The 19,243-nt window shown below is 44.2% G+C and overlaps 1 protein-coding gene across 7 annotated transcripts in view; it reads left to right on the plus strand.

Moving 5' to 3' along the window:
• dedd1 (death effector domain-containing 1) overlaps positions 1-17,868 on the plus strand; it is a 19,283-nt gene extending 1,415 nt beyond the window's left edge. The window contains exons 3-8 of one of the 7 annotated variants that reach the window (XR_003833717.1): positions 22-526; positions 647-748; positions 1,173-1,313; positions 12,457-12,831; positions 13,173-13,273; positions 17,615-17,868. Coding sequence is in view for 3 of the 7 variants with exons in the window: in XM_029451726.1 (XP_029307586.1) it covers positions 52-526; positions 647-748; positions 1,173-1,313; positions 12,457-12,812 (1,074 nt within the window). In the remaining 4 variants the exon portion in view is untranslated. Of the gene's footprint in view, positions 1-21; positions 527-646; positions 749-1,172; positions 1,314-12,456; positions 14,295-17,614 lie in introns of those variants that run through there. The other 6 variants (XR_003833718.1, XR_003833715.1, XR_003833716.1 and 3 more) reach the window with 6 other exon arrangements.
• The last annotated feature ends 1,375 nt before the right edge of the window (positions 17,869-19,243 follow it).

Below are 19,243 nucleotides of genomic sequence, written 5' to 3' on the forward strand. Positions count from 1 at the left end.
GTGTTTTTTTATCCTGCACAGTTTGACTCGGTGGGAAGGTGGAGAGGGACTATGGCCGCAGTATATCGCCCAGGGTGTCCTCACAGGGACTCACTGTCCTGGGAAGAAACAGAGTGCCTAAATTACTATGGGATGATGTCTCTCCATGAGGTCTTTGAAATTGTTGGTTGTCAGCTGACAGAGACTGACATTGAAGTGTTGTCATTCCTTCTGGATGAAACCTGTCTTGCACCTCACCCCCTTGACCCAACAGGTTGGACAGTTAATCCCTGTGAGGATGATACAGATGACTTGGGTGTCTCCCCGAGTCCTGAGCTGCTAAAAGCCTGGATGCGGTTGAAGCCTCAGGGCTCCCAGTGTCCCTTAGTGCCCTCGTGCAAGCCCAAGAGTGGCCTTGAGCTGCTGTTGGAGCTGGAGAGGCGAGGTTACCTCAGCGATGGCACTCTGGAACCACTGCTGCAACTACTGCGAGTCCTCACTCGTCATGACCTGCTGCCTCTAGTGTCCCACAAGAGAAGGTGGACAGGTGAGGATGAGTCACAGATTATGATGAGTACTTTGAGGGTTTGACTGCCTCTCCCTACGATTACCTGTTATGTTGCATTCCGGTACTTATATTATTACTATAATTGTTTTTGTTTTGCAGTATCTACAGAGAACAGAGAGTTGCTATGCGGCCCTAGAATGCCACACAACTACAGACAAACAGAAGTACCTCTTCCATATTTCACACAACACTTGAGATCTGGTAAGTCCACTGTCAGTATTGAGCTCACTGGAAGTAAAGGCTTCAGGGTTTCCACAAACCTTTGAATCAGTCAAGGAGGTGGACCGTCCAATACCAGTGTTTATCATTCCTTTTACTGCATTTAATGCCTCTTTTTTAAAGCTGCACCTAAAGCCAGTACCTGTTTTTGGTGATGAGGCACTGGCATCCTCTCTGACATGGGAATGTAGTTTGTACACTTAGTTATGGAATGAAGTCTTATTTTGGTTTACAAAGAAAGAAAATAAGTATTATTTGATCAGATATCAGGAGAAACGGATAAACATTAACAGAAATATGGAACATGCATAAACTGGAAACACCAAATCCCTCACGTGTAAAACATATCCATGCTCATGTTTTACTGTCTGAATTCCACAAACCAACGACATGCACTTTCTGTCAGGCATTTCCGCCCCTGTGCCTGGGCTATCTGCTGGGAGGAAGAGGAAGAAGAGGGGACATGGCTGGAGCCGCAGGCCCAAGAAAATAAGCAGGCAGGCCCCGCCACTGCCTCCACCACCACAAGCACATAAAGAATCCTGCAGTAAGTGCTGCCCCTGCATTCTTAACCTGTCTCTCTTTTAGCTTTTCATCTCTCGCCTTCCTATATACATCCTGCCATTTTCTCTGACAGATCATCTTCCTGTCTTTTATTACTTTCAATCTATTAACACCACATATCCTATTTTGTCTCCCTAATTCTGATGTTGTTTGTCTATGCTGAGCCTCAGCTTGAGTTAAGGAGTTTGCATACCCAGTCTGAATTTAATTATATGTTGTGCAAACTGTCAACATAACAAAGCCTAAGGCACGACCAAATGTTCTTTTTAAATCCTTGTGGACATTTGCGTTACAAAGCTATGAGTCAACTGTGTTTATTCGCTCTCTTTTGTGGAGAATGAAGTGTGACAAGCAGGGAGAGCCAGGTGTGCCAGTATTATTGAAAAGGATGCTTTTCCCCCCCACATTTACTGAAATACATCCTGACATCAGAACATAAATCTCAATATTGGAGAAGTTAACTATAATTTTGGTTATATCACCTGGATATAAAATCTGTGTCTGCTACAATACCCCACAACTCATTCAATGCAGTTCCAGGTTTTTGTGTAAGCACTTGTAACACACTTACTGGTTCACAATGCTACAATTATGTTTCGGTCTGACTCAATTCAGTCTCTCATGGTGCCAGGAAGTACTCAATGTTGACTGACATCTCCTTCATACTTACACGGTGTTTTTTTTTTTTTGTCCCGCTCTGACTTTATATATACTTACAGTATCTCCTTAACTGTCTTAACATGCAACATCAGGGGGATTGTGTTGCCCTATCCATTTCTCAGTCTCTACATTCTTTGCTCATTTCACCTTTCCTCTAACAATGTTCAGCTGCTCCTATCGATATGAACACAGACTGATAGGTTGTCTCTTGTCCTTTTGTCTACTCTGCACTGAGAGAAGTTGTCCAGTCACCGCTAGATGCTACCTTTTTGTTCTGCATTATTGTCAAGCTTGATGCAAAGTTGTCACAAGAGTCGACTGTCAAATCCCTTATATTCCTGAAAAAGTCTTTCTCTCAGCTGTTCGAAGTAATCTAATCCATTAGCAATGTCCTGTTCCACGTTTAAACTTGTGCCTGTCTTTTAATCAATCATTGCTTCTTTCTCTCAGCACAGTAAGATTGAGATAACTCGAACGTCGATTGCCTTTTGTGTGACGTTTGCTTAGTCATTCATGCAGACCTTCTCAAACATCATTGCCTGTCGGTAAGAAATACTTGTTACAAACAAAGGACCGATGATCCCGACTCAGTAAAAAGTCATCTAACAGCACGTAAGCAATCTTAGCTATTGAGGATGCGTGATGTGCCTGTGACTATAAACCTGCCGCTGTCTTGACTCCACATTTGATTCCACCAGGTTGACTCAGGATTGTGACAAAGATCGAGTAACCTAAGACACAGTGTGCGTGATCATGCGCTCTCTCACAAGTCTTGGCCGATGCCGAAGGTAAAAGAGGCTCTCATAATCATAATGTAGCTGCCCCCCACCCACTCCCCCTCAGGAAACATAATTTGCTCCTCAAGAAATCATCATGTAATGTTCTTTAGTGTTGTGCACTGTGGATGATTCCTTTATCTCTTTCTGACAAGGGTTGTTGGTGTCAGTGTTTCACAGAACTGACAGATTCCTCAGCAGTAAGCCTCAAATATTTCCAAAAATGTTTTCAGCTGATTTCTCAACTGGATTTTTTTCCAACAAAAATCTCTTGACAACTCAAAGTTTGATCTCCCTAAAACCACAATAATGCCGATAAATGTTCGAGAAAGTGTGTTTTTAAATTCCCTCATATTCTTCACGGATAATAACCCTGGTGAACGTTTTCACAAACATGGCCAACTAACTGCTGGTCTCGGTCAGGGGGCAGGTGCTGTCGCGAAAGGGGCATCGAAGAGGGGGTGACAGGATATGAAGGGGGGGAGGGATGATAGTGCAGCAGAGTTCGGGGAAGGGTAAGGACAAAGAAGCAGAGAGAGAGAGAGAGAGAGATAGAGAGAGAGAAGTAGATAGAGAGAGATAGAGAGAAGAGAGAGAGAGAGAGAGAGAGTAGAGAGAGAGAGAGAGCGAGAGAGAGAGAGGAGAGAGAGAGATATGAGAGACGGAGAGAGAGAGAACGGGAGAGATAGAGAGAGAGACGGAGAGAAGGAGAGGATAGAGAGAGAGAGAGAGAGAGAGAGAGGGAGCGAGAGAGAGACGGAGGAGAGACGGGAGAGAGAGAGAGCGGGGAGAGAGAGATAAGGGAGAGAGAGACGGAGAGAGAGAGAGACGGGGAGAGAGAGAGAGAGACGGGGAGAGAGAGAGAGAGAGAGAGAGAAGAGAGGAGAGGAGAGAGAGAGAGAGAGGAGGAGAGCAGAGATAGAGAGTAGATAGGAGAGAGAGAGAGAGAGAGAGAGATATCGAGAGATAGAGGAGAAGAGAGAGAGAGAGAAGAGATGGAGAGAAGATAGAGAGGCTAGAGAGAGAGAGAGACATGAGAGAGATAGATAGAGAGAGACGGATAGAGAGAGATATCTATATATGATACTATACTTTATATATATATCTCTCTATATATAGATATATCAGATAATAATATACTTTATATATATATATACATATATACATACAGTTTTTTATATATATATATCTCGTGTTTGGCAGTCATATAACAAGTGTATGAACACACAGTACGGACAGCCAGCGTACTACGAGGGGAGACTCGCTTGACAGTTTGATCTCCCTAAAACCAAAAATAATGGCGATAAATGTGTGTTTTTAAATTCCCTCATATTCTTCATGGATAATAACCCTGCTCAATAACTCAGCTCTCTTTTCGTCACAACGGTGCGGTAAAGTGACAGTAATACCGCCCCCGCTGCTCTGATTCTCCGGCCAATCTCTCACTCCATCGTCCCTCACTCGCGAACAAGACCCCGAGGTACTTGAACGCCTTCACTCGGGGTAAAGGCTCATTTCCTACCCCGAGTAGGCAATCTACCGGTTTCCTGCTGAGAGCCATGGCCTCAGATTTTGAGGTGCTGATCCTCATCCCAACCGCTTCACACTCTGCTGCGAACCGATCCAGTGACTGTTGAAGGTCCCAGACCGATGATGCCATAAGGACCACATCATCTGCAAAGAGCAGCGATGAGATCCTCAGGTCACCGAACTGCAACCCCTCTCATCCATGACTACGCCTCGATATCCTATCCATGAAAATCACGAACAGGATTGGTGATAAAGCGCAGCCCTGGCGAAGGCCAACATTCACTGGGAACGAGTCCGACTTACTGCTCTCGCTTTGGGCGTACAGAGATTGGATGGCCCTCAGAAGTGACCCCCCTCACCCCATACTCCCGCAGCACCTCCCACAGTATCACCCGGGGGACCCGGTCACACGCCTTCTCCAAATGCACAAAACACATGTAGACCGGAATGGGCGTACTCCCAGGCCCCCTCCAGGATCCTTGCGAGAGTGAAGAGTTGTTTCACGACCAGGACGGAATCCACATTGTTCCTCTTCAATCAGAGGTTCGACTACCGGCCGAACCCTCCTTTCCAGTACCTTGGAGTAGACTTTACCAGGGAGGCTGAGAAGTGTGATATCCCTGTAGTTGGCACACACTCTCTGGTCCCCCTTTTTAAACAGGGGAACCACCACCCCGGTCTGCCAACCCCTAGGCACTGTCCCAGACTTCCACGCAATGTTGACGAGGCGTGTCAACCAAGACAGCCCCTCAACACCCAAAGCCTTCAGCATTTCTGGACGGATCTCATCAACCCCTGTGGCTTTGCCACTGTGGAGTTGTTTGACTACCTCAGTGACTTCCATCTGGGAAATTGACGATGATCCCCCATCAGCTTCCAGCTCTGCCTCTACCATAGAGGGCGGGAGTTCCTCAAAGTGCTCCTTCCACCGGCCGATAACCTTCTCAGTCAAAGTCAGCAGGGTCCCACCCTTGCTGTACACAGCTTGGATGGTTCCTCGCTTCCCCCTCCTGAGGTGCCGGATGGTTTTCCAGAAGCACCTTGGTGCTGACCAAAAGTCCTTCTCCGAACTTCTCCCACACCCGCTGCTTTGCCTCTGACACGGCAGAGGCTGCCGCCCTTCTAGTCCTTCGGTACCCTGCAACTGTTTCCGGAGTCCTCCCGGATAACATAACCCGGAAGGACTCCTTCTTCAGTCGGACGGCTTCCCTGACCACCGGGGTCCACCACGGTGTTCGAGGGTTACCGCCCCTTGAGGCACCTAAGACCTTGAGACCACAGCTCATCACCGCAGCTTCAGCAATAGAGGTTTTGAACATCGCCCACTCAGGTTCAATGTCCCCAACCTCCACAGGGATGTCTGAAAAGCTCCGCCGGAGGTGTGAGCTGAAGATCCCCAGGACAGGGGCTTCCTCCAGACGTTCCCAGTTTCACCCGCACTACCCGTTTGGGTTTACCAGGTCTGTCCAGAGTCTTCCCCCACCCCTTGATCCAACTCTCCACCAGATGGTGATCAGTCGACAGCTCCGCCCCTCTCTTCACCCGAGTGTCCAAAACATGCGGCCTCAGATCAGATGATACGATCACAAAATCGATCATTGACCTTTGGCCTAGGGTGCTCTGGTACCTCGTACACTTATGAGCATCCTTATGTTCGAACATGGTGTTTGCTATGGCCATTCCATGACTAGCACAGAAGTCCAACAACATACGACCGTTCAGGTTTAAATCAGGGAGGCCCTTCCTCCCAATCACGCCTCTCCAGGTGTCTCCATCGTTTCCCATGTGTGTGTTGAAGTCTCCCAGCAAGACTACAGAGTCCCCTACTGGAGCCCCCTGCAGGGCTCCATTCAGGGTCTCCAAGAAGGCCGAATACTCAGAACTGCGGTTTGGGGCATAGGCACAAACAACAGTCAGAGTCCCATAAGGGGGGGAAAACGACAGATAGACAGATAAATAGATATATATAGATATAGATATAGATAGATATATATAGAGATAGATATAGAGATAGATAGATAGATATATATATATATATATATATATATATATATATATATATATATATATATATATATATATATATATATAGATATAGATATAGATATAGATAGATATAGTTTGGCAGTCATATAACAATAGAAACACAAAACATTTATTGTATACTATATTGAAAATAAGTTATCTTTTAAATGTGTTACAAAAACATTGGCTGCTTAACACTGCTGATAATAATGAAAAGCAATAGTGTATTTGTTCTGTAAACAGAACATGGAGACAACATGCATTTGTTTCGTTTATCTTTAGGTTTATGTGTTTCTGATTTACAAAGTGTATGAACACACAGTACGGACAGCCAGCGTACTACGAGGGGAGACTCTCTTGACAAAACGTGTATTGTGTTTAAGGTTTGGGTATTAGTGAAGGACAATGAATTAATACACTTAACACGGAACATTGAAGTCCAGCCTATAACCGGCAAAGAGGAAATAAAACTATGTTGGACGTGTTTGTGAAAGTGGCAGTTTGTGCAGCCTGTGAGAAACGTTTGGGGCCGTCCTTTCCTCTCACACTATCTTCATTACGAGTGGTTTTAAGTCTTAACATTCAATCAACTCAATTCCTCCTGGCTAACTGAAACTTCCCCGTGAGCCAGCTCTCGAGTCTCAAGTCAAAAAGAAAAATGCTCATTTTGCACAGATGCTCGTCCTCTCATAAGGACCGGTGCTCTATTCAATTTCAGAGAATCTAAAATGGCTGCCAACAGACAGCTGTTTCAAAAAATGCCTCTTTAACCTTTTACTCAAGCGGTTCTGAGGAAAATAACCCCAACAGTGCTCTGCTGAAGGAAGCTCCTGCTGTATCTTATCTCTGTGCCCTGTGTGAGCCCTGGGTGTGCGTGTGTCAAGAGGGAGCAGAGATAGATAGGGCGGTTCAGTCCAATGCTGGCCCCTAGCTTTTTAAACAGACCTCAAATACTATTTCTTGTCATGATTCATCTCTCAGATCATTTTCAGTGAAGTGTCTCAATTACATTCTGACAATGACAACTGCTGTTACAAATGCCCATAAGGTGTTTGTACCCTCAGCTCAGCAGTGGGTTTGTGCTTTCTAAATGGGCTGCTTGTGAAGGCCCTTACTTGCTTTAATGGACACATCTGATTTAATGTTGTGGTTAGAGCTTAAATAATGGGTTGGTGAAGGTAAGGGGATCGGTCAAGGTAAGAGTAGTCCCAAGCATCCCACTTAGACACTACCATGTTATACTGTAGCGCTACAGTAAAGCTGAGCTGATTAACGTGTCGGCACCAACTGACTCCGACCTCATTACAACTAAGAGAAGTGAGTGCTGTGCCATGCCTGCTTGATGTTGAAAAAAAAAAAAAGAAAACGACCCAGTCGACAGATGTCCAACCCACTTGTGCTTGTCTCTCTCTCTTTCTTTCTCTCCTTTCTCTGTGTTCACAGTTCTAAACAGACCAACCTGTGTGTCAGGAAAACAGTATCCTTACACACAATCAGAGGGAGAGAACGAACTTTAATGCTCAAACTACGCAAAATGGTACAGAGTGATTTTTGTCTATGGGGGGGAAAAGAGAGAGTTCTGTCTGCCCGCCTCTCAATACTCTCCTAACTCTCCACTCTCTTGGTCAGTCATTCAGCAGAAAAAACGGATCGATAAAGAGTTGAAGCTCTCCGTGCCAAGTGACTCCTCGTAAATGGGTACTTAAACTTTTTTTTTGGAGAGGGTGGGGGTTGAGATGGAGGAAGCCACACGGGCTTGGTGTTTAAAGGGAGAAAATGAAAGCTGTGCCTCCTAATGTCCTGTCTAAGTGGATGTCTCTGTGTCTGATGAAGCGTGAAGTGCTCTGTAACCCTAACAAAATGACTATCATGGTGTTCCTGTGGTTTTAAATGGCCTTCTCCTCAGTGCCACTATCTCTACCTCCATCCTGCTCAGTATGAAATGGGAAGGCAGAAATGGAGGCCATCCATAAATACAGTAATTGCATGAAGGGCGGTTGTTTATCATCGCCGCAGCCCTCACACAGTGTAATGATCCAAAAGGTCGAACTGTTAACAGCGCTCTGACTTAATACTTCACTGAGTCCATACTGAATATTGTATAAGAGCAGAAGGTGAGGTGACATACAGATAGGTAGATTGCCTGTTTGACACTTTGTGATCAATCAGAAAACTGAAATGCTTCAACTAAATCTGCTAATTTGTCCACAACTTGCAAAATGTTTCAACCCCCCACCGCCCACACCTTGTTTTGCAACATTGAATCACAATGCACTCTGTCAACATGAAAACTAATCTGCACAAATTCAGAGGTTATGAACCTTCGTCACAGCAGACATTTGGACTCGTCACAGCAGGAAAAGTACAGGGGATGTTACGGCTGCTCGCTGAAAGTCCATGAGTAGAATCCTCCGCCAGTGTCCCCTCAGATCCCTCAGTCCCCCTCAGGTCTCCTCAGTCCCCCTCAGTCCCCCTCAGGTCTCCTCAGTCCCCTCAGACCCCTCAGTCCCCCTCAGACCCCTCAGGTCTCCTCAGACCCCTCAGTCCCCTCAGACCTCTCAGACCCCTCAGGTCTGCTCAGACCCCTCAGTCCCCCTCAGACCTCTCAGACCCCTCAGTCCTCCTCAGTCCCCCTCAGTCCCTCTCAGACCCCTCAGTCCCCCTCAGTCCCCCTCAGGTCTCCTCAGTCCCCCTCAGACCCCTCAGTCCTCCTCAGTCCTCCTCAGTCCCCCTCAGTCCTCCTCAGTCCCCTCAGGTCTCCTCAGTCCCCCATCAGTCCCCCTCAGTCCCCCTCAGTCCCCCTCAGGTCTCCTCAGACCCCTCAGTCCCCCTCAGACCCTCAGTCCCCCCTCAGTGTCTCCTCAGTCCCCCTCAGACCCCTCAGTACCCCTCAGTCCCCCTCAGGTCTCCTCAGTCCCCCTCAGACCCCTCAGTCCCCCTCAGGTCTCCTCAGTCCCCCTCAGTCCCCCTCAGTCCCCCTCAGTCCCCCTCAGACCCCTCAGTCCCCCTCAGACCCCTCAGTCCCCCTCAGTCCCCCTCAGGTCTCCTCAGTCCCCCTCAGACCCCTCAGTCCCCCTCAGACCCCTCAGTCCCCCTCAGACCCCCCTCAGACCCCTCAGTCCCCCTCAGGTCTCCTCAGTCCCCCTCAGTCCCCCTCAGTCCCCCTCAGTCCCCTCAGACCCCCTCAGACCCCTCAGTCCCCCTCAGTCCCCCTCAGACCCCTCAGTCCCCCTCAGACCCCTCAGTCCCCCTCAGGTCTCCTCAGTCCCCCTCAGTCCCCCTCAGACCCCTCAGTCCCCCTCAGAAAAATATTCAAATCTATTAATTGAACGGCCTAATCAGGTAAAAAAAAAAATAAGTTTAATGATTTGGGTACAGCCCCAGATATTGACAACATTAAGCTTCTCCAGTGAGCCCGTATGCACAACACCCGGCCCTCCCCTCGGAGGAGTGCAGAATATTAATGTTTTAAAACGCACCTGTGCTTTTCCTACTATTACATGTCAAAATGTCTGCAGTGAAAAAGCTCTCTTGTACATCTTTGTCATAGTTATCTTGCAGACTGCAGGTTTTTCCTCCAGGATTTCGCGTTTTTTTTTTTTTGCTGCATTCAATTTACCCTCTACTTTCTCAAGCAACACAGGGCCTGCTGCAGAGAAGCCTCCCCCCAGCATGACGCTGCTCACACCACCCTGTATAGTAGGGATAGTGTCTTGCTGTTGGCGAGTAGAGATTGGCCTGTACCAAACATATCGGACAACTTAACAAAAAAAACAAAAACCTTTGATTGAGTCTTGTAAGTGTTTTCTCAGGCCTCTCGGGGGGCCCGCGTCACCAGTTACACCAACATGCCGTATTTAAGTATGGCGTGCTGGAGGCAGATTACACTCTTTATGATTGTCCTGTACTGAAGGGTATTGTTGCACCCTTCTCCTGACCGATACTTTGGAGAGATGAATCGGTAACCGTTTGTTTGTCTTCGTGATGCAGTTTTTGCCGTGAAGTGTTCCAGCTGTCAGAAGTGCACTGTTAATCAATGTTGTAAAACGTGAACAAGGGGGGGATGAATACTTTGTATCCAGCACTTTACGTTCTCTGAAGACAGTTATGATCTGTGGTATGACAAAATAATGTATCAAACCTGTACCTGTATGTGTTATCTGAAGGTTATTACAGACTAATATCAGATATTTAAGACATTGTAATAGAGAGAGCGTTTTAATAATTTGTCAAATCACAATCCAATGTCTTATTCCTGTACAATGTCAGTGTTTCATATTCTTGTACCATAATGCCTTTTTTGAAGAAAAACATTGAGCCTTTTTTTGTATTAGCAAACTAAATTGTAAATTGAATGATCTCCATTTGCAAGTCTTCTCCCCAATCCTGCATATTCTTAACATTTACCAAACCTGATCGATTAAGCGTCCCTTTTGATCCAGTCCTCTGTTTCTATAGTCCTCTAATGACATGCTTATGAAACGTGAATGCAAATGCCAGTGTTTGGCTATCGCTCTCCTACAAATGTTAAGACATGCAAAATCAATGCCTTAATTCAACATTTGCATTTCTAATGTTGACATTTTCCAAACTTTATCCCTGTGGAGTCTTGTGCCATTCCCCGTAGCACCCAAACACAATCTGGACGGAGAGGGGGGTGAACGTGACTCTTGAGTTGAGTCCCAGCTGCGTGTAGTTAACCAGGTACAGCCGGGGATAACAGTCCAGGTCCTTGGTGCTCTCTTGTAATGATTCTGTGCCTTCACTGAGACTCACTGTCCTCCCATCAGAGTCATAAGTATGAGCCTTAAACACAAAACTATATTTATTTTGAGTGCTGTCTTCAAGTTTTTTTGTTTCCATTTCACCTTTTTTTATTTTATATATAAACGTTTGATGGACAGCATCAACGAGGTTTTGAAAAAAAATGTTTCTACGCTCCTTTGCAATTCTAGTGAAATGGATGTCATTGGTAGTAGATACTGTTAACCTCTACTATCAAGGGTTTTGAGTGGGAGGGATGGATCTTTGTTGCAGCAAAAGTCTTCAGCAGCTGGTTTCCACTCGAAGCTCTGGAATTATGACATGGGGGACGACCTCAGCGGTGCTCTTACTCAGTACAGTATGTATCCTCTGATCTTTCTCGCTGCGCTGTTGCATGACCACCAATCCTGTTACTCCGGATCTCCAGCAGCTATCTGTTCTCGGCATTAAACATGTTGATCAGAAATGAATCTGCCGTTTTTTTTTAAACACCGGGCTGGAACAGAAAGCCTCTCCAGGGCGTCACACTGCTAAGTTGCTCTCATTACTACCACGATATTTGCTCAGGGTGTCAAGTTAATGTCAATATATTCATTACATGAACTCTATAGCCATGCTTATGTAGGCCATGCAGGATGTTACACTGAACAATGCCCACGTAGTTTCTTTTGATCACTGCCAGTCTTCTAGCTAACAGCTGACATTATTACTAAAGAACTGGGAAGACGAGGGACGACACTACTGGTTCAGTTGCAGAGTATTTCTCTCAATGCTCCAAAATGTCATTTTCATCCCAACCAGCTGAACGGGTTGCAGCAGAACTTAACAGATGCACACAGTTTGGTTGATGTAGCTCCAGGGATTCACATTATTGCCAGTTTGCTTTCCCCCGACGCACCATTATATTTTTTGTAAGTATTCCAGTGAACATTTTCCAGTTAGCAGTCAGCTTATTGGGTCACTATCACCTTTTGGGATCTTGGTGCTCTTGAACCCTATTTTTATATTTTGAATCCCTGCTTAATGTAATGCACTAATGTCGATGAGATAGATGAGCTGTCTTTTAATATTTTTCTTTTGTCCCTGTCTTTCTTCCCTTTGTTTTGGTTTCATGACTCCCCCCCCCTTCTGCCTGTTGCTGGACGTGGGCCTCTCCATTTTGACTGTTCACCCTTTTTCACTTTCCCCTCTTTCCTCATCCTCCACTATGGTCTTCTTTCTCTCTTTCCTCACTATATCTTTACCTTTTCTTTTATCCTTCACTTTCTTCCCTCTACTCTCCCCATCATTATTTCACCCCTAATCTCTCCCGTACCACACCGTCACCCCCTATTTTCCACCACTGCGTCCTCCTCCCTCTTCCATTATTAGATATCCGCTTGCGTGTCCGAGCCGAATACCTGGAGCACGAGTCGGCACTCCGCGATGGTGTCTCGTCGGACAAGCAGCAGCCCCTGGAGCGGCAGTTTGAGTTGTTCAGCAAAGCCAACTCACTGCTTCATGCCAGAGACTTGGGTTCCATCGTCTGCGACATTAAGTTCACAGAGCCGGACAACCTCGAGGCCTTCTGGGGCGACTACCTGTCCGGAGCTCTGCTGGAGGCCCTGAAGGGAGTCTTCATCACTGACTCCCTGAGGTTGGCAGCGGGCAGGGAGGGCATCCGCCTGCTCATCAGTGTGGACCAGGATGACTACGAGGAGGGCCGGACGCTGCTGAGCTCTATGTGAATGTTGTCGTCTAGTAATGGTGGGCGCACAGACTCACTGGGCTGTATGGGCTTATAAGACTTTTGTTTTGGAGTGTATGATACAAACTTTAAATATGGGAATACGAGGAAATGCTATTGAAAGTAATGGTCACAGGCAAATTTGCAAGTATTTGCAGGGCTTTCTATTGTAGTTGCAATTCATGTTATTACCACTAGGTGGCAGCTCTTACCATTGGTTGTTAGTGTTCATAACCCCCCCCCCCCCCCCCCCCCCTTACATTTTCAGAATTGACAGGTTTGTTTATAACATTACCTCCATTTGTGAAAGAAAATTGAATAATAATGGATCGATGTGCTTTACCTTGGGATTCATGCACAGGTGCTACTTTGTAGGACACCAGGATGAAAGCGCATGTGTCAAGATGTTTCTTCTTAGTCTCAGTGAGAACAGCAGCGTGCGAGCCTGTGCCAAAGGAAGTGGTAAGCCCCTCATAACATTATCAATCTTAAACAAGGTTGAGTCAGCTGATGTGCCACAAGTGATAGAAAATACCACAAATAACTACATAGTGTAGACACAATTCACATGCTCACGGTCAAGGTTGAGCCTACACACACACATACACACATATACACACACCAACAGAGACATGTACACAGACTAAATGAGCCACAATCAGACCAAACTGAAACACAATTTGCCAACCATTTTGTCCATATTTCTGCATAGACTTTGGGCCTTCAGATTCTAATATTGCTCTTGAAACTCAATGAGACATTGCCAAGAAAATCTGTATAAATGACAGAGAATTGAGCACTGATGGAAAGGGGGTCTGCTCTCCGTAAAGATTCAAGTCCAACTTTGGAGCCCACGCTTATACACCTAGATAACAAACAGTGGGATCCTCAGACCTGTGTGCCACGATAACTCCACTTGTGATTGCCGTGGTCAGTGGATACGGCAGTTGCCAGTAGATGACAGCCGTGATTAGGGCTAGGCCTCAGCAGACCATGGAAGATTCATCATCCCAAGCTTGTCAACAGCGACCCGGATAATGCAATGGTGGCTTGTGTCCGGGCTTCCAGCTAGGCCTCAGCAAGTGCTTCTCTCAGCAAGTAAAGCACAGGACAGTGCGTCGGTCAATAGAAGTGATGGTGGGGAGATCAAAATCAAAAGTGCACATCCCAGCTCCACTCAGCCCTGATATGTAGGCCCAGTAGAGTGGCTCACGGACAGCTGTCTACTCACCCTGCTGGAACTAATGCCTGGACTTCACTCATAGAAGACGATCAATAAGGCCCCCCTCCATACAGGCACGACTTAAGCAGGCTGTCTGAAGTGCCGGCAGGCCAGGCAGAGGGAGGGACAATGGACATATTTCTGTTTACTTTAGTGTGTTTTTGATACTGAATTTGTTAAAGTATGTTTGTATATTCATGAGAGAGAGAAAAAAAACTTATTCAGGAGAACTTCTTTGTTAAAAAAAATCTCTTTTACTATGCCAATAGTTTTTGTTGAAATCTGTGTGTGTGTATGTGTGTATATATAATATATAATAATGTATATATAATGTGTGTGTGTGTGTGTGTGTGTATATATATATATATATATATATATATACATAATATATATATATATACATAATACATATATACATAATACATATATACATAATACATATATACATAATACATTAATACATATATATATAAATACATATATATATATATATAAATACACATATATTATATATATATATATAGATATATACACATATATATATATATATATATAGATATGTATTATGTATTAATGTATTATGTACTCTATATATCTATATGTGTCTATGTATATATGTAACTGTCTATATCTGTATCTGTCTTCTCTCTCTTATATTTTTATATCTCCTCTGTCTATCTCTACTTCTCTATCTCTCTCCGTCTCTCTCTCTCCGTCTTATCTCTATCTATACCTTCTCTCTCTCTATCCTCTCTCTCTATCTCTCTCTCTCTCTATCTCTCTATCTCTACTCTCCCTCTCTATATCTCTATCTCTCTCTGCTTCTCTCTTCTCCGTTCTCCTCCTCTATTATCCTTCTATATATCTTCTCTCCTCTCTCTCTCTCTCTCTTTCTCCTCTCTCTCTTCTTCTTCTCCTTCTCTCTCTCTCTCTCTCCTTCTCTCTCTCTATCCTTCTCTCGCTTTCTCTATCTCTATCTCTCTCTCTTTCTCCCTCTCTCTTTATCTTCTCTCTCTCTCTCTCTATCATCTCTCTCTCTCTCTCTCTCTCTTCTCTATCTATCTCTCCTTCTCTCCTTCTCTATATATCTCTCTCTCCGTCTATCCGTCTCTCTATATATCTATCCGTATCTATCTTCTCTCTATATACGTATCTACGTATATCTCTATATCTATCTATACGTCTCTTCCTATATCTCTATATCTCTTTCTCTCCTTATATCTCTCTCTATCTTATATGTCTATCTTCTATATTCCCTCTCTGTATCTTTCTATCTCTGTATCTCTATGTTCTCTCTCTCTCTATCTCTCCTTGTGTCTCTCTCTCTCTATCTGTGTGTCTCTCTATCTCCGTGTTCTCTCTCTCTCTCTCCGTCTCTCTCTCCGTCTCTCTGTCTCTCTTCTACCTTCTCCTCTCTATCTCTCCTATCCTCTCTCTCTCTCCGTCTCTCTATCTGTCTCTCTCTATTCTCTCTCCCTGTCTATCTCTCTATCTCTCTCCTCTCCGTCTCTATATCTTTCTCTATATATATATACTCCCCGTTCTCTATACGTATATATCTACCTATCTATATCTCTATCTCTCGTCTCCGTGTGTGTATCTCTATATCTATATACGTGTATCATCTCTCTCTCCTCTCTTCTCTCTATCTCCTTATCTATCTATCTATCTTCTATCTCTATCTCTCTCCTATTCTCTCTCTCTCGTCTCTCTCTCTCTCTCTCTCTCTCTATCTCTCTCTCTCTCTCTCTCTTCTCCCTCTCCCCCTCTTCTCTTCTCTCTCTCTCTTGTCTCCTCTCTCTCTCTCTCTCTCTCTCCGTCTCTCTCTCTCTCTCTCTCTGTCTACCCTCTCTCTCTCTCATCTCTCTCCTCTCTCTCTCTCTCTCCTGTTCTCTCTCTCTCTGTTCTCCTCTTCTCTCTCTATCTCTCTCTCTCTTCTCCGTCTCTCTCTCTCTCTCTCCGTGTCTCTCCCTCTCTCTCTCTATCTCTCTCTCTACCCTATATCTCTGTGTATCTATGTATCTCTCTCTCTCCCTCTCTTATCCCTCTGTATCTGTGTCTCTCTCTGTTTGTCTCTGTGTCTCTATTCTGTGTCTCTCGTCCCTCTCTCTGTGTCTCTCTGTCTCTCTCCTGTTTCCCTCTCTCTCTCTGTGTCTCTGTGTGTCATCTCTTATGTCTCTCTCTCTCTGTGTCTATGTTCCCTCTGTCTGTCTCTATATCTCTCTCTCTCTTTCTCTGTCCCTCTGTCTGTCTCTCTCTCTCTCTCATCTCTGTATGTCTGTCTATCTCTCTCTGTCTATCTGTATACATACATATGTACATGTCTTCTCTCTGTCCTCTATCTCTATTCTCCCTCATCTCTGTACATATGTTCTTCTATCTGTTCCCTCTGTCTGTCCATATCTATCTGTCTTTGTCTATCTCCTCTGTTCTATATCTTCTGTCTCTCTCTATCTGTGTTCTATCTCTGTACCTCTATGTGTATATCTGTTTCTCTCTGTGTTCTCTATCTCTGTCTATCTCTGTCTGTTCTCTCTGTTCTCTATCTGTGTTCTCTGTCTGTGTCGTTCTATCTGTCCTCTCTCCTCTATCTGTTTCTGTCTGTCTGTCTGTCTCTCTCTCATGTATATATGAAATATTCTTTGTATCTATTTATGCCCTCTTATTTGCTCTCTCTGTCTGCCCTTTATTTTCTATCTCTGTCTGCCTCTTATTTGATCTCTCTGTCTGCCCTATTCTTTTCTGCTCTATATCTGCCCTCTTCTTTCTCTCTATCTGCCCTCTTCTTTTCTCTCTCTCTCTATCTCTCTGTTTCCCTCTTCTTTCTCTCTCTCTGCCCTCTTCTTTTCTCTGCCCTATTCTTTTCTCTCTCTCTCTGCCCTCTCTTTTCTTCTCTCTCTCTTTCTCTCTCTCTCTCCTCTGTTTTCTCTCTGCTTTCTCATCTGTCTCTCTCTTTATTCTCTCTTTGTCTCTCTATTCTCTCTCTCTCTCTCTTCTTAATCTCTCTCTGTTTCTCTCTCTCTCATCTCTCTCTGTCTCTCTCTCTCTCTCTCTATCTATCTTGTGTGTCTCTATCTCCTCTCTCTATCTTCTCTCTCTCTCTCTCTCTTCTATTTCCTCTATCTTCCCTATTCTTCCTCTCTCCTCCTCCTATCTCTCTTACCTCTTCTTTCCTCTATATATATATATATGAAATATTATTTCATATATATATATATGAAATATTATTTCTGGTGAATAATAAAAGTTTGATCGCCATGAAGCTGTTTTTGCACACTGACCTTTATTGTATCAATAACTAAAATTTGAGGGGGGTAAAACATTTTATTGACGTGCTGTTTGTATACCCAGTTATTTTTAAAGCTCTCATAAATAAACACACAGCTGTTATAGTTTTAATAATTATATATGGCATTAAAAGATATATTATGTGCATGTTGGTGCTTTTCAGCTTCTTCTTTTTAAATAAGCCTTAAATGTAAGTGAAGCACCACTTGTCATCTTGTGAAATCTCTCTTGTCTTATTTGGAATCTGTGTCTCACATTTTGTCAAAGTGTTTGTTTTTGTTATATTTCCTCAGTTTCCTGAATTGTCATTTTTCCCCGGTCCTTCGCCCTCCGTACCTGTATTAGTGGGAGTCTGCCCTCCTCCTGCCCCCGAACGGTCTGAAGAGGTCCATCGAACGCAGGTCACCGCGGATCTGATCCTTAATTATTTCTCCTTGCTGTAAGCTGTCCGCATGATGAAACCCAAGAACTGTGTGTGTGTGTGTGTGTGTCTGTGTGTGTGTGTGTGTATGTGTGTTAAACATCTTATTAAACTTCCCACCATTGAGCTGTTTTGTGGCCCAAACACACGTTTCTTCTCAGAAAATTAGCCTTTTTCTTTTGATCAATAACAAATGCAAACACTTAAAATGTACACTTAGAATTTCTGCAAACAATATGTAAAATATTCAGTTAAGAAAATTAGAATAAACCTACAATTCTATTTCACCAAACGGTGGTTCTAGTCTAGACATTTAGCTTCCTTTATTATCCACACGATATGAGTGAAACAGCTGATGTTGGGAAGGATCCTTATCCAAATCCAAAATGAGTGACACCTTTTAGTAAAATCTATTCCATGGCTTCCTCTCTAAACCATGAAATGGATTTTTAGCTTGCTTCTCATTTTGTTTTCAAATACCTCCAAAGCCTTGCTCCAGATTACATTGCCAACATCCGTACAGCTATAGTCCAATTTGAGATTGTGCACATCTCTTTCAGCGTTTAAAAGAGACTTGATGTGCTTTCCTGTATGACATTAAACATAATGTTCATGCAGCTCTGTCCTCACAATTTAATCATGGAGGGCTAAAATAAAAAGGAAGCATTGTATTCCTTACTGGTGTCAACTTGTACTTCTTCAGGATGTTGTGAGGAAATCAATATTTAAATGAACAATGAATAACAGAAATGAGTCAGGAGGACTCTACGTAGTTTGCTTCAATGTAACATTAAGAAATGTTGGTTTTGAATACATACGTGTTAATTCTTCATGATATCAAGTGGAGTCTTTGACTTATCGCTGGACCTCCTTGGACATAATTAAGTCCTCTGATGTAGACCAACACAAGCACATAAATAAATAATGTAAATGTCGACTAAAGGGCACTTTGAAGAGTCACCTCATTACACTCGGAAATCTAAGCAAGCACTCTGTACCGGCACTGTGGCGGTGACTTCTTCTATGTAGTTCATAATGGCATTTTAGATCAGTGTAGGATCCTCAAAAAGATGTGATATTAATACCTGAAGACACGGGGAAATAAACTGATGACTTTATGTATTTATTTAATCCATTGTGCACAGCCATCGATATGCAACATATGCTCAAAGAACTTGTTTTTATGGACATTTCAGGACCCATTCTTGTTGACTCTGCTATTTGATCTCTAACGCCTCCTGTAGTTTTAAATATTTAGTACACTGTTACTTCCTTGTCACTTGCTGACTTAAAGAAGCCATTATTAGGTCAGTCAAGAGCACTCTGACCACACCCGCCCTTTGAAAATGCTGCACTGCAGAGTGTCCAAATTAAGTTTTATTATTGACTTGCCATCATCGAGAACAATAAGTGGGACCAACCCTCGGGGAAAAACCTGATAAGGCCGTTTCTACCCTCTTCAGAGTAGGCCTGTTTGATGGCCAGCTAAACTGCCCCAGGC

This window comes from Cottoperca gobio, chromosome 16 (assembly GCF_900634415.1).
Source record: "Cottoperca gobio chromosome 16, fCotGob3.1, whole genome shotgun sequence".
NCBI lineage: Eukaryota > Metazoa > Chordata > Actinopteri > Perciformes > Bovichtidae > Cottoperca > Cottoperca gobio.